General features: G+C 37.3%; 1 protein-coding gene across 4 annotated transcripts in view; it reads right to left on the reverse strand.

Moving 5' to 3' along the window:
* ECPAS (Ecm29 proteasome adaptor and scaffold) overlaps positions 1-15,723 on the reverse strand; it is a 121,220-nt gene that overhangs the window by 69,267 nt on the left and 36,230 nt on the right. For all 4 annotated transcript variants that reach the window (XM_032240337.1, XM_032240334.1, XM_032240336.1 and 1 more), the window contains 5 exons: positions 11,128-11,244; positions 9,090-9,208; positions 7,113-7,262; positions 3,695-3,863; positions 350-489 (listed from right to left, as the gene is read on the reverse strand). In XM_032240337.1, the coding sequence (XP_032096228.1) occupies positions 350-489; positions 3,695-3,863; positions 7,113-7,262; positions 9,090-9,208; positions 11,128-11,244 (695 nt within the window). The remainder of the gene's footprint in view (positions 1-349; positions 490-3,694; positions 3,864-7,112; positions 7,263-9,089; positions 9,209-11,127; positions 11,245-15,723) is intronic.

Here is a 15,723-nt window from a genome sequence, read left to right on the forward strand (position 1 = left end):
TCCCAAAGTGCTAGGATTACAGGCATGAGCCACAGCATCCGGCCAGGAATTGACACTTTTCTTAACATCAAGTCTTAAAGCTCATCTACCTAGCCAAAAGTCTCTTGATTGTGATGACATTTCTAACCTATTCCAGCTATAAACACCATCTCCACACAGATTTTCTTCTCTGTCTTACACAGAATGCAACTCTTTAGAAAACTTTATTACAAACTAGGTATATTTCGTAATCTCCACTAAGTTGATTGCCTCATTACATAAAATCCTTAAAAAGGTAATAATATGTGGTAAGTAAGGTTTTAAAAATCTAGCCCTTTCAATCTTAAAAGCTTAACAGGGAAGTGGTTACCTCTGTTTGCTTTTCAGTTCCAGGTCTGCTGCTGTTGCCACACTGTGGCGTGTATCACTAGAAGCAACCACCAAATGGAGAACAGCTTCAAGTTCAGGCACCTGTTCGGCTTCTATGAATTTCACTATCCCCAATTTGCACTGTAGATAAATGAAGGGAAGGAGAAAGAACAGTCAGGGAAGCAAAGGACACCCGCTCAAAGTACTGCTTAACATATCAGTGTGGTCATAAGCCAAAGATGAACAGTAACAAGAATAGCAGCTCCTACTTAGGCTTACAATGTGTCAGGGACTGTACTAAGCACATACATTCATAACTTCACTTAATCCTCACTATCTATGAGATAGGTATTATTATACCCACATTTTAGCTAAGGACACTGAGGCAAGGCTTAAAAGATTAAAACACAGGTAAATGATGAAGGCAGGATTCAAACCCAAGTCTCTCTGACTCCAAAACTATTATGATATACAGCCTCCCTAGTGAGGTCAGACAGCCTCTCTAGAGTGATGAAGTCTTGAAGTCCAAATTTGGAGCCTCCAGATAAGAGGTTGGTACACTAGGAATAAAGTGTTCCATGGATTCTGACAGTTCAAAAATAATTAAATAATTCACATTCCATCAAGTTTCATTCTATTGCTAACATACAAAGGATATGCTAACATACATTCAAATATTGGCTACTCAATGCAAGAGAAATTCTAATTGAATAGTATTCCATTTAATTGACTGGCTGAAATGAAACAGACTAAAGAGAGATTCTGATTAGAACTTCGTGCAATGTGAAGATGCTATGAATTTCATTACAAATGACTCTATTTAGGATAAATACACCTGAAAAACAAAATTTCATTTTTATCTTAAAAAAACAGTCACATAATAGTTTTTACATATTCTAGAATAAGGCTTACAATTATTAAATAAGGAAAAAATGCAATTTAAAAAGATATAAACAAATCAAAAACGGGCCTGCCTTCTCTCCCATGCTCAACACAACTTACTTTTAACAACAGCTACAACAGAAAAGATTCAAACATTTGTGCAGCCATAAAGAGGACAGTTATGGAAGTCAAGTACACAAAGATATAAACAAAAAATGCGTAAAGAAAACCGAAAATGATACAGATGTCCATCAACAGGAGACTGGTTTAAAAATACCATATATAATTATATACAAACATTAAAAAGAATTACTTTTCAAAAAATTCAAATTATTGTTCAATATAAAAATCAAACTACAAATAATGTATTCAATGACAAGTAGAAATGTGTTGTTTAAAACTGTGAACACACATACACAAACACACAGAGCAAACTGTAGACAGATGACAAACTAGTGTAACAGGATTCCAGATAATTTTATTTTTTTTGAAACAGAGTCCTGCTCTGTCACCCAGGCTGGAGTGCAATGGTGCAATCAAGGCTCACTGCAACCTCTGCCTCCTGGGTTCAAGCAATTCTTGTGCCTCAGCCTCCCCAGTAGCTGGGACTACAAGCACACACCACCATGCCTAGCTAATTTTTGTTTTAGTAGAGATGGGGTTTTGCCATTTTGGCCAGGCTGATCTTGAACTGCTGAACTCAAGTGATCTGCCCAGTATGACCTCCCAAAGTGTTGGGATTACAGGCATGAGCCACTGCGCCGGCCCTTTTTTTTTCTTTTACATAGAGTCTTACTCTATCGCCCAGGCTGGAGTGCAGTGGCACAATCTCAGCTCACAGCAACTCCCACCTCCTGAGTTCAAGTGATTCTCATGCCTCAGCCTCCCAAGTAGCTAGGTTTACAGGCGTGTACCACCACACCTAGCCAATTTTTGGAATTTTAATAGAGACAGGATATCATTATGTTGCCCAGGCTGGTCTCGAACTCCTGGCCTCAAGTGGTCCACCCACCTTAGCCTCACTGCAACAGGCGTGAGCCACCATGTCCAGCCCCTTAATTTTTAATTTCACTTTCTACTATTCTTAACTACTTGAATATTTATATTAAGTTTATAATTAGAAAAAAAAAAAAAACATGTTTTACTTGGAAGAAAAAATATAAAACAAAGAGATATTTTAAAATTAGAGGAAAACAGCTTTCATCCCTGAAACTAAACCGTTTGTTTCAGCACTAGATTATGAAACTGACAAAACATATACAGAGACATATTGGAAAATAATGACCAATATAAGATTATAATTGAACAATAACCATTTTCCTCCAGTATTTGTAGCTTTAGCCCTCAGATAAACCTAGGTTCAAAGCTGGTACTAGAAGTGAAACCCTGCTAAATCTCAAAACTTCCATGCCTTTCAGAAGATGGAACTAACAATTTCTATACCTCACTTGGTTGCTGTGAGGATTAAATGAGATATTATATTCAAAGTACCCAGTACAGTGCTTGTCACACAGATTGAACTCAAAAAAGAGTAGCTTCTGTTAACTCTTTACCTTTACTTACATAATAGTTTAAGAAGGAAAAAAAAGATCCAAAAAACATGAAGAAGGAAATCAAATCAATTATACCCCTCACTGAATAAAACATTCTATAAATTTGTGAGTGGCAAGAATACCCCGCTTGCCTCTTTTTCCCTCTACTGGGAACACTGTTTTAATCAATGGTCACTTACATTCCCAAAAAGAAAAGGATCAAATCATTTAGACTGCCATGGAGAAATAAAGGAAGGATTAGAAGACTAACCCATGTTGCTCAAATTCCAAAATAATTACATACTGATCTCATCTGTTCTTCCCTGAAGTGCCTGATGACACAGGCACAGTGAGGCACCTTCTCTGTAGAGCACCAGTCATTTTTAAAAGCTGCTCAGAGAACATCTGTGTCCTGTTTAAATCCAGAATAAAATTCTTAATGCCAATTTTTAAATTCCCAAGAAGTAATATTACAGGGAGTCATGCTTTTCCCCACACTGTCACCTGTGAAGTGTTGGGCTCCTCACTTTACATAAAATGTACAGCCCTAAAAAGTTGAATAATGTAAGAAAAATTGTATTTTAACTGCAACAAAAAAGCTAGATGATAATTAAAGCTACAATTTAAAAACTAAAATGACAAAAGTTAAAAAATTGTAAAAAAACAAGTTAAACATGTTCAATTTATAAGTGAGTTATACTGGAAGTATGTAAACAATATTAGAAAAGCTAAACAGCATATCCCAGTCCTCCCTGCCCCTAGGGCTTAATAAATAACTAGCATGAAGAGAACACATTACGTCAACTGCTCCTTTCAAATATATTTCATTAGAGAGCCTGAATATACTTTAATCATGTTATACATGGTTCATGGACTTCATAGGGGCAAGTGTCCAGGACCAAGTACTATTATGAGCAAGCAGTATGTGATACCTGTTCCAATTGTTCAGGTGTCCATGGGTTATCACCAATAACTCGTTTAGCTGCATAAAAGCTCATTCCTGGAGGCGGCTGTGGGATTCCAGAACCTCCTCCACTGTTTGAAGAAGAACCCTGTGCTGAAGATGAATTTTGGCGACTCTGGGATTCATTTAACACATATCTGGAAAGGAAATAACACTTTAAACCTCTATAAAAACACAAGCATTTACATCTATATGTGTATATAAAACAATCAATCATATACTGTCCTCCTACTATATTTTACTAGAAGAATAAACACTTGAAATTTAAATTTCATCATAAAAAAAATTTTAAGGTATCTAGAAAAGGTATCTAAATCTTCAGAAAATTAACCAGAAGAGCACATCACTTAACTTGGTTACAAATGAACTACAACCATTACCAACAATGAATATAAATATTTTGATCACTCTCAGTCTATAAATGATAGCTCTAAGAGCCACTCCAGAATCACCACATTTTGAGTTTTTAGCTGCCAAATATGGAGAAAAATTTGTTGACATAGGGGACTGGGAGAAGCCACTGTTGTATACCCAAAGCAGAGTATTTCTACAGTCATTCTCATTTCTACAAAGTTGTAATTCACCTTCAGTCCTCCCTGAAGTCTTTATCCCTACATTAGAAAACCCGCTGAAACCTCCAAACGACATACCACATAACCACATAAAGTCCCCAAAATGAAAGAAATCAAAAGGGCCCAATGAAGAGAAGTTACATAAGAGCTGATTTTTCCCATTATATGTTCGAAGCCCTTTATACCACCTGGTTAAATTATCACCTCTATTTCATTTTAGCTTCTATGGAGGAGAAAGAAGAGCTCCAAGAAATTCATTTTGATCCAATTAAACTGGTATTACTCATCTACAAAATGAAGTTTTTGATATAAATATTAATTCAAATCTCTTAAAACTAAAGGTCTATGCTGGTAACTTCCATATTAAACTATAATATCCATTATAATAAAAGTTCAAGAAAACACTTAGAACTTGATAGCATAAATTATTCCACATTACTTACATGTCACATTCATTCAATTCCTAATCTATTTTTTTAAAACCTGTTAAGGAATCGCTTTAATATTATTATATAAACAACGCAAGTTCTCATTAGTAAGAAAAATGTGAGGAATCACTGGCTTGATAACATCATATTTCTAAGCTAAATCTGAATTTCAAGGCTTATCTATCAAAGCCACCATCACTTGTCATTCTGGCTGCCTCCTGATTTAACAAACATAAAAAGAAGTTTATTTCTAAGTTATAGCAAGACTGGCAGCATTAAGTAAATCAATCAATAAGTATGTACATCTTAATACTGTATAAAACATCCTAAGGCTGGGTGTGGTGGCTCAGGCCTATAATCCCATCACTTTGGGAGGCCGAGGTGAGAGGATCGCTTGAGCCCAGAAGTTTGAGACCAGCCTGGGCAACACGTTGACACCCTATCTCTACAAAAAATATAAAAGAAAATTAGCTGGGTATGGTGATGTGCACCTATAGTCCCAGCTACTCAGGAGGCTGAGGTGAGAGGACTGCTTGAACCCAGGAGGTCAAGGCTGCAGTGAGTTGCCACTGCATACCAGCCTGGGCGACAGAGTGAGGCCCTGTCTCAAATAAACATCAACTTAAACACATGACAGAGGAATATAAAGAGATGTAAGATGGAGTCTCTGCCATCTGGAGTAGGCTGAGACAGTAACGATGTAATACATGTAATAGCATCTGCCATTTTATCAGATGCAAAGAAACTGCTGAGAAATAAGAAGTGATATAACAGGTGGTGAGAGTGAACATGGAGTGACTGAAGGCCCAGAAAATTGGGCTGCCAAACAAGAGGGGCAGGAGGAGAACAAACTGCTTTATCACACCACATGAACTCTCTTGTCTCTGGATTGAGAGACAAATGATATGGAGCCCCATATGCCAAGCTTACCATGTACACATATTTTTGTGATCAGGAAAGGAACAAGATGAAAACAGCATTTTAGAAAATTTCTCTGGCAGCAGGACAAAATAGTAGACTAGAAGTAGATCGCAATCAGGGCTCCACGCCAGAGACCAAAGCTACATGAAACAACTCTTGACTACAAGGGGCTCACCATCTACTACGGGAGATGGAAATGTCTACAACGCAGCAGAAACACACAGTGCCCATACCGGTGGGTATTTCATGTTATTATGACACAGAAATTAGTGCAATTATATCTCCCTGGGGCAAGAAATTTGTCAGAGACAAACAGAGTTGACATTTAAGCCAGTTTGGGATCCTTTTTTCTTTTTCCTTTTCTTTTTGTTTTTGTTTTTGAGACAGGGTCTTGTTCTGTCACTAGGCTGGAGTGCAATGGCATGAATCATAGCTCACTAGAGCCTCAACCTCCCAGACTCAATCAATACTCTAGCCTCAGCCTCCCAAGTAGCTGGGACTATAGGTGCATGCCATGGGGTCTCGCTAATTTTTTTTATTTTTTGTAGAAACAGGGTTTTTTCATTTTGCCCAGGCTAGTCTCAAACTTCTGGGTTCAAGGGATCTGTCCGCCTTGGCCTCTACAAGTGCTGAGATTACAGGTGTGAGCCACTATAAATGGCTGGGATGCTTTTTTTTCAAAGTGTCTTTTTGCTTCCTTTCTTTCTTTTTTGAAGAAGCATTCGAGGCAGAGAGAAAAGCATTCTCTTAAGAAATAAAAGGCAAGGACATATAAGAGTGCATGAAATGCATGTGTATTAATGACTGGATATGAGAAACCAAGGTGTTGCCTGGATCTGTGTTTTGAAAAATGGGAAAAGCATAGAGAGGGGGTGTAAAGAGATTTGAAGAAGTGGAGCCACTGGGAAAGAAATTATGACAAGACTTGAAAAGAGGCAAAACTAGATGATACCAGTGGGAAGGGTTCCAGACACAGCAAGGAGAAGGAAGGAGGCATTATGAAACTGATATTGTAGCAACAAAAAAGAGAAAAGCTGGAGACAACTGATCAATTGTATGGCTAGGTGGCAAGGAGAATCATCACAGCACTGATAGTAACTTCAAAAGAGAAACTTTCTTTTGAAAGACAGTCTCGCTCTGTCACCTAGTCAGGTCTGAAACTCCTAGCCCCAAGTGATCCTCCCACCTCGGCCTAAGAGGAACTATTTCTATGGGGATAGATTGATTTCATCTTGGGCAGGTAGAGTCTAAAATCACAACAGCAACTCAGTCAACATCAGTAAGTCTGATAAGCAGTGAAGCTGAAGTTTAAAAGAGGATTAGAAGAAAAAATCTTTGTAAATGTAAATGGATGTTGAGATGCATTTATTTACTAGTGGGACCGGAATCATTTAAAATAGTACTTAACTCCACACAGTAAAAGCAGTCAAGAACAAGGTGGCTTTGTTTTTAGTTTGTAACTCACCCATAAGGCATCAGAAGGACATCTAGCATGAAGTCCAAAAGCAGCTGCACAGTCTTTGGTTTCTCAGCAAGATTAAACGGAGAAGCTGATTTTGATGATTCAACAGGGTATTTCATGTGAAAAAGGGTTGGTATTAAAAGATGCATTAAGCTGAAAAAACAATTACATTTATTGCAGCTACTTAAAAATGAGATTTTTATACATGCAAAAAACAGACAAAAATCACATGACAAAAACTGGCAGTTGTAAGCAAGAGCCATTGATTTTCAACACCACTAATTTACAAAGTCCTAATCTAGGGACTGGCCTAGATTTCTTTCTTATTGAAAGCTCAGTATATTGAGTGATGATTAGCATGTAGCCAATCTGGCTCATCACTAAAATTATATGAAAAAAATACATAAAATGGGTTCAATGTTAATATCTGAAGTTTCCACAAGAGATTTTATATTAAATCTTAAGTAGGCCGGGCGCGGTGGCTCAAGCCTGTAATCCCAGCACTTTGGGAGGTCGAGGCGGGTGGATCACGAGGTCAAGAGATCGAGACCATCCTGGTCAACATGGTGAAACCTCGTCTCTACTAAAAATACAAAAAAAAATTAGCTGGGCATGGTGGCGCGTGCCTGTAATCCCAGCTACTCAGGAGGCTGAAGCAGGAGAATTGCCTGAACCCGGGAGGCGGAGGTTGCGGTGAGCCGAGATCGCGCCATTGCACTCCAGCCTGGGTAACAAGAGCGAAACTCCGTCTCAATAAATAAATAAATAAATAAATAAATAAATAAATAAATAAATCAATCAATCTTAAGTAAAGTTCAACTTTTATAACTTGTCTTTTCAAAAAAAATTATTTTTGGCCGGGTGCAATGGCTCACATCTATAATCCCAGCACTTTGGGAGGCCAAGGTGCTGGGATTACAGGCGTGAGCCACTGCACCTGACCAAGATGGGCAGATGATTTGAAGTCAGGAGTTCGAGACCAGCCTGGCCAACATGGTGAAACCCCTGTCTCGACTAAAAATACAAAAAGTTAGCCAGGCATGGTGGCAGGCGCCTGTAATCCCAGCTACTCAGGAGGCTGAGGCAAGAGAATCACTTCAACTCAGAAGGCGGAGGTTGCAGTGCACCAAGATTGTGCCACTATACTCCAGCCTGGGCAACAGAGTGAGACTCTGTCTCAAAAAAAAAAAAAAATTATTTCCCACAACTAAAGTTATTCTAAATTTTAAAAATTAAAAAATCAACCATATTAATATTTTAATACAATATTAACATTCTATTGCGTTAATTTAAGCAACAGGCTTCAGTAATTCCTTTCACTAACACCTTTTGATACTCTTAAAACATATGAAAACAATTTAAGACCATGCTTGTAATGTCTATTAATTTTACTTGTAAACTTCTGAATTATTGTCTTTCTTTAAAAATAAATATGCTCTAAAAGGTGAACTGAAAACATGATTTAACTCCATCTTTCCTCTACACTTCTTCACTCTTCATGATGATTCTCACTACAACAGGGCTACAACATAGAACTTTTGGCTAAGCCTAGAAACAAGTGATGTTATCTAAAAACCTTTCCACCTCTCCAGTTCCCACATTAATACAAACAAGCGCTCTGTTCCTTAAGAAACCCACCCTGAAACTTTATATCATCTAAGATAGAAATATTTTGATGCAAATGATTTTTAACTGTAATTTTTGCAATCACATAAAATTAACTGCTTCAAGATAACTAGGCAAAAAAATGGATAGACTTAGATAAATGTTGTTAGTTCTGCATATTTTTCAATGTTCACATCAAGAAATTTTATGATAGTATTAATAAAACAGTAACTTTGAGGTACCACAGAAAACTCTTGTCAGCTAAAGCAGTTCAAGACCCCCCATTTGCCCAAGTAAAACCAAATGTGTGAACTAACATTTGAAAGGCAGTTGCTGACTCCTGCAGGAGGGAAATTAGAATTGAGGAAACCATACCTATCCTGCTGTGGCTGAGGCTTCCCTTCCATGGCAGTAAGAAGCGTAGGGGCCAGTTCACATTGTTTTTCCACTGGTAGGCGAGGATAGCCCATTTTAACATAAATTATAGTAAAATTCTAACGGAATAAGAGAAAAGCAAGTCAGTGTGAAGGAAACACTCTGTGATTTCAATGAAAATTGATAACTTAGAGAGTTATGGTTACAAAAACACATTGTAAACATGAATCATCCTCCCTCCTCATGTTTATGACACCTTTACCAACTACTGTATCTCAGAGAAAGAATTCCAGTCCAACTTATTCCAAACGCTTGCTTTAACGCAGGCCTCATGTGAGGAAGCATGGCCTAATCTAAAGCATTCATATATGCAATTTCTTATCATGGAGAATAAAAAAAATAATCAATCAACCTATTTATACCTACACACTACACATTAGCATCAGATCTCCCAGTTTGTTGCATTAATCCTTACAAGCTAGGAGGAGATCAGGTGTTTTTGACAAATGCTAGGCCGCCATCTCCCAACTGGTCAAATGACTAAAACAACCTCAGTATATACTGCAGCACTCTGTGGTTCCTCACTCTAGTAACTCACCAATGCATGATGAACCAAAGGAAACTGAGTGCTTTGTGTTTGTGCAAGGTTGAGAATCACAAGTCTGAAAATTCTAAATTCTAAATCCTACAAAATCTGAAACTTTATGAGTGCCAACAAGGCCCACAAAGGAAATGCTCATTAGGGTATCTCAGATTTTGGATTTGGGATGCTAAATCAGGTCAAATATTCCAAAATCCAAAACACTTATGGTCCCAAGCATTTCAGATAAGGGATACTCAACCTGTATCACTATAATCTGTGTGAATGCTGGATTTTAAGCAAACCCATAAATACAATCTGGATTTACACATAAGATTAAGATTTGTTTTTCTGAATAATACTTTTTTTTGTTGTTTCCCCACTGGAGACGGAGTCTCGCTCTGTCACCCAGGCTGCAGTACAGTGGTACGATCTCGGCTCACTGCAACCTCCACCTCCCTGGTTCAAGTGATTCTCCTGCCTCAGCCTCCTGAGTAGCTGGGACTACAGGCATGCGCCAGCATGCCTGGTTAGTTTTTATATTTTTAGTAGAGATGAGGTTTCACTATGTTGGCCAGGCTGGTCTTGAACTCCTAACCTTGTGATCCACCTGCCTCGTGATCCACCCACCTCAGCTTCCCAAAGTGCTGAGATTACAGGCATGAGCCACCATGCCCAGCCTCTGATGAATTCTTTACTAAAATAAATGAGCTTCATAAGATGATTTCTTTAAATAAATTCTATTTGACATTTTTATTGGCACACAGTGTTCCTGTTTGCTTAAAGAAAGCAACATACGTAATTGGGCCAAATAGCCATAACAGGAACAGATAAAACGATGTCTGGACCAATAGGTAGCTCCAAAAGTTTTGTGACTCCAGATGTTAGATAAGATTCAATCAATTCTGTCTGAATGCTGGGAACTACAAGGACCAGGAAAAAACATCACCTGCCATCACACAGGATCAACATTTTTTACATTTAATTTTCATGAAGACAACAATTTAAAAGGAACGTTTCTTACCAGCCTCAGATTTACTCCACTTTTTGAAAAGGTATCTTCTTGGCATTTTACTCGCTTTTTTCTTCCATTATGCTTTATTTGTGCCTACGCTGCATAACCCTTCTCTCTATTCAGACCCATCTCACATAGTCTCTTACCAAAAATCAAATCATTCTTTTATGTAACATACCTGACAAGTCATTTCACCAACATTCCTTTGCCCAATGTAAACAGCCATTCATTACTCTCTTCCTACCATTTCCTTTAACGCAGCATTTCCTCTGGATTGGTACTCAGTGGAAAAACAGTGTGTAATTTAAAGAAAAATATCTCATGTTTCATTTAGAAGTGGTCTATGGTGAAATTCTAAGCTTGCCAATATGTTGATGACATCTGATAAATGTTATGAAAGAAAACTTGCTATAAGTCAGAAAATATTCCAATACGATACTCACTGTGACAAAGGAAACTGCAGCAGGGTCCTGGTACTGAACCAGCAGTGTCTCTACTGGAAGCTGTATTTTGGGGCGGCTTTTTATACGTTTATTCAGATGGACCAGCAGTTCCATTACCTAAAATACAGAGATAGGAACTGAAGTTACTGATCATATCTTAAAAACCACTCATCTTAAAATTCATTTCTCAGATGTTATCTATGTTAGTGAATAGTAGCTACTTTGTTCTTTTAAAGGGTGCAAATTCCATATCCCAGAAAGGGAGTACATACTACATGAGTCTTGTTCAAAAATGCTGTCTCCCAAATATCCATGCACTTGTGAATTTACCTTTTTTTTTTCTCCCCAAGACAGAGTCTCACTCTGTTGCACAGGCTGGAGTGCAGTGGCATGATCTCAGCTCATTGTAACCTCCACCTTCTGAGTTCAAGCAATTCCCCTGCCTCAGCCTCCAGAGTAGCTGTGATTACAGGTGTGAGCCACCGTGCCAGGCCAAGTGAATTTATGTTTACAAAGTCCTTTAGTTAAACAAAGTTGAGGTCCAACTTGGGCCTAGACTGAAGCATAGTCCCCCCAAGATGAACAGATTATTGCAACATACCATGAATACTATGAAAAGAGAGAAACACAAGATACAGTGGGTTTCCAGAAGAGAAAGTATCTGCCACATCAAGAAGGACTTCAAAGAAGAAGTGACAGGAACACTGGGTCCTGAAGATTCCAACCAAAGTATCAGTGATAAGAAGGTACAGGGCACAATGCATTTGACAGAAGCCCATAATGATAAGAGTTCATAAAAGCAGGGTCTGGATTACAAACAGATTCTGGCAAAAATTGAGGCATTTCTATTGTATTCTGAAGATCATCCGATACTGTCAAATAATTTGTAAGAAACAATCTTCCTCTCTTTTAAGTGAGAAAAGAGAGCAAAAATAGGAATTGACAAGTCAACAGTGTGCGTGAGTACAAAGGGATGTAGAGAGGCTCATGTCAAGTGGCCTCAATCAGACTACAATCAAAAGATTGTCTGCCAACAGAGAAGAAATCAAGCATTGAGACATAAGATTTTTAGAAGGTCTCACCTAAGAAAGCCTCAAGAGTTTAAGATAATTATTCTGCAGGGCCAGGTTTACACTATTCTCCCTCATTTCTGAAATTTGTGCTCTAGCCTCAAAGTATACACAAGGAAAGCTATAGGGACGTTGGACAGTGACAGCAAAAATTCCAAGAGATCTAGAGCAATAATGAAACAAGTGAATTACATTTAAAAATCAAAACAAATCTATAATCAATGTTTGTTAAATGAATGATAAAACAGTAATAATAAAATAGCTAACATTTATCACGCAGTTCCTATGCACTCTGCCCCCAGGCACTCCTTATCTAATATGATTCTCATGACAACCAGTGAGGTGGTGCCATTCCCATTTTATAGATGAGGAAGCAGAAGCCTCAAGTAAAGTAACTTGTCCCAAGATACTAGGTCAGCAAGGGGCAAAAGTTAAGATATGATGCCAGAGCCCATTTTTTTTAACCTTTTCAAACACTGATATTTGAACTCACATCAGCAGAAGTGTCAGTGAGACATGATACCTTCCAAGAAGCTAGAAATTTGCATTGCCATCCATACTTCACCTGAACTTCCTACCTGTCCTGGATCTGTGATACCGGTAGGCAACAAGAGAAAAGAATCAGGAGGAATTCGTCTAACGGAAAGAGTCCTCTTCTGACATTCTAATCTAGGCTGATTCCTAGAGGGATTCTATAGCAAATTATTATCGATGGTGATAGAGAATCCTGCCCACAATTACATGCGTTTTTTAATAATAAATTTTTTTTTTTTTTTTTTTTTTTTTTTTGAGACAGGGTCTCACTCTGCCATCCAGGCTGGAGTTCAGTGGCATTATCATAGCCAACTGCAGCCTTGAACTCCTAGTCTCAAGCAATCTTCCCATCTCAGCCTCTGCAGTAGCTGGGACTACAAGCGCATGCTACCATGCATGGCTTTTTTTCTTTTTTTTTTCTTTTTTTTTTTTTGGTATTAATGAGATCTCACTATGTTGCCTAGGCTCATCTCAAACGATCTTCCCAGCCTCCCAGAGTGCTGGAATTATAGGTGTGAGCCACTGTACTTGGCCTATTTTGAATTTTAAATGGACTAATTACTTAATTTTCTACTAGTATTATTATCATGTTAAATATTGATGAATTTCCTAAATATGGTTGTATCTTGTCTGGAATCCTCTATAAACCAACAAAAATTTAAAAATCACTTGTGGAATTCAAACAACATTTCAAAGGCTACTGTAAAAATTAAATGAAAAGATAAGTCAAAGAGTTGAGCACAATGCTTAAAATAAAACAGGCTATTTCAACTGTTTGATTCCATTTCCCTTCCTCCAAAAGTTTTCAAACTTAACCAATTTGACATGCACAAATAAATACTATTTTATTAGTTAAAATTTAATATATTAAGTTCAAAATGATTACATTTATCCTTATTACTTTATTCTGTTTTATTGCTTTTTAAAGTTATAATAGAAAGATACATTTATGGCTGCAGGCAGTGGCTCACACCTGTAATCCCAGCACTTTGGGAAGCTGAGGCAGGCAGATCACCTGAGGTCAGGAGTTCAAGACCAGTCTGGCCAACATGGTGAAACTCCATCTCTACAAAATGTACAAAAAATTAGCTGGGCATGGTGGCAGGCACCTGTAATCCCAGCTAGCTACTTGGGAGGCTGAGGCAGGAGAATTGCTTGAACCCAGGAGGTGGAGGTTGCAGTGAGCTAAGATTGACCACTGCACTCCAGCTTGGCAACAAGAATGAAATGCCATCTCAAAAAAAAAAAAAAAAAAAGAAAGATACATTTATTGTAATAAATCAAGTGGAAAATCTTAAGCAAACCTTTTTGCTTGTCCTTTCACAGCCCCTTGAAGACACCAGTGTTGACAGTTAGATAACAGGAAAGTGAGAGAGAGAGAAAGAGAAGGAAACAAAGGGAGAAAGGGAGAGGACGAATAGATCAAGTGATAAAATAGGTTAATAATCATGTATATTTCAAAATAGCTAGAAGATCTAAAATGTTCCCAACCCAAAGTAACAATAAATGAGGTGATGAGTATCCTAAATACTGATTTAATTATTACATATTACATACATGTATCAAAATATCACACATGCCCCATAAATAAATATGCATCAATAAAAATTCTTAAAAATTTTTAAATAGGTTAATAACCACAATAACTGATGTAAATGCCCTCAACTCAAACTTCAAAAATATGTGACATTTCCATCGTACTAAGAGATACAGCCAAAGTAAATAAGGTTAAAATTGTAGGCTGGGGCAAAGATTTATCAGACAGACAGAAGGAAAACAATGGTTAACCATACTAATTTCAGATAAAACAGGTTTTGAAGAAAAAAAACCTTAAATGGAATTCAAAAGATAAAAAATATACATAAAATACTATAATTATTAATAAAGACAAGATGTTAAACTTGTACATCAAAATGCACCAAGTCAACATTATAAAAACTTAAAGAAATACAGAAAAACTGCAACAGCAGTAGGACATTACTAAGCTTCAATACTACCAACTCGTAAGAGGTGTGAAAGGCAGGTTCAAGACATAAATGCATAATGTTACTAATGAATGGCCTTGGCACATGCTGAGCTCCATATTCCACAAGCAAGAAGTATTCTTTCTACCTTCTGAAAGCTTTTTCTTATAAACATTAGAATACACTTTGAGGGACTGTAACATTTGCACACTATGGTTCTCTGACCAGAATGCAATAAAATCAGGCAAATTTTATATCAAATATTTTGAAACTAAAATCAACTCTTATAAATTAGTAAGTCAAAAATCAAACTGCACATCAATATAGCCACTTATATAACTAAAACAATCATCAAAGAGAAATTCATAAGCTGAGATCATTTTTGGTTGTTTTTTTTTAAAAAAAAATATTATAATTAAAGAATAAAGCATTTAACTTGACAGCCAAGGTTACATTTTGAAGCTCAAAAGCCCTGGGTTCAGGGCTTAAATGGTCCTGGCCAGACCATTTGTTATCTGACCTTAAACAAGTTCACTAATCATTCCAAGCCTCAGATTCATCTGTAAAATAGGAATAATGCCTACCTCACATAACCTCATGAGGATGTAAGTCCTTAGCACTTTTCTTGATACATAAGAACAATTGCCAGGTTATTATATAAATTAAAACTTTACACAAGAAAAACATATACAAAAAAGGAAATAATTTGAATAAAAATAGAAAAAAATATCGTTAAAAAGGGAAAATTAATATAAAAACTGGGTTTCTTTTTAAAATGGCCATTAAAAGGTTAAAACTTTGGCAGTAATAATAAAATCGGAAACAAGAATAGAATTTCCCATTTGAAATAATGGGACTATTAAGAATATGCTAAGAATAATAGTATAGGCCGGGCACGGTGGCTCAAGCCTGTAATCCCAGCACTGTGGGAGGCCGAGGCGGGTGGATCACGAGGTCAAGAGATCAAGACCAACCTGGTCAACATGGTGAAACCCCGTCTCTACTAAAACTACAAAAAATTAGCTGGG

Source organism: Sapajus apella, unplaced genomic scaffold, assembly GCF_009761245.1.
Source record: "Sapajus apella isolate SASKATOON/1434 unplaced genomic scaffold, GSC_monkey_1.0 scaffold46, whole genome shotgun sequence".
In the NCBI taxonomy this organism is placed as follows: domain Eukaryota; kingdom Metazoa; phylum Chordata; class Mammalia; order Primates; family Cebidae; genus Sapajus; species Sapajus apella.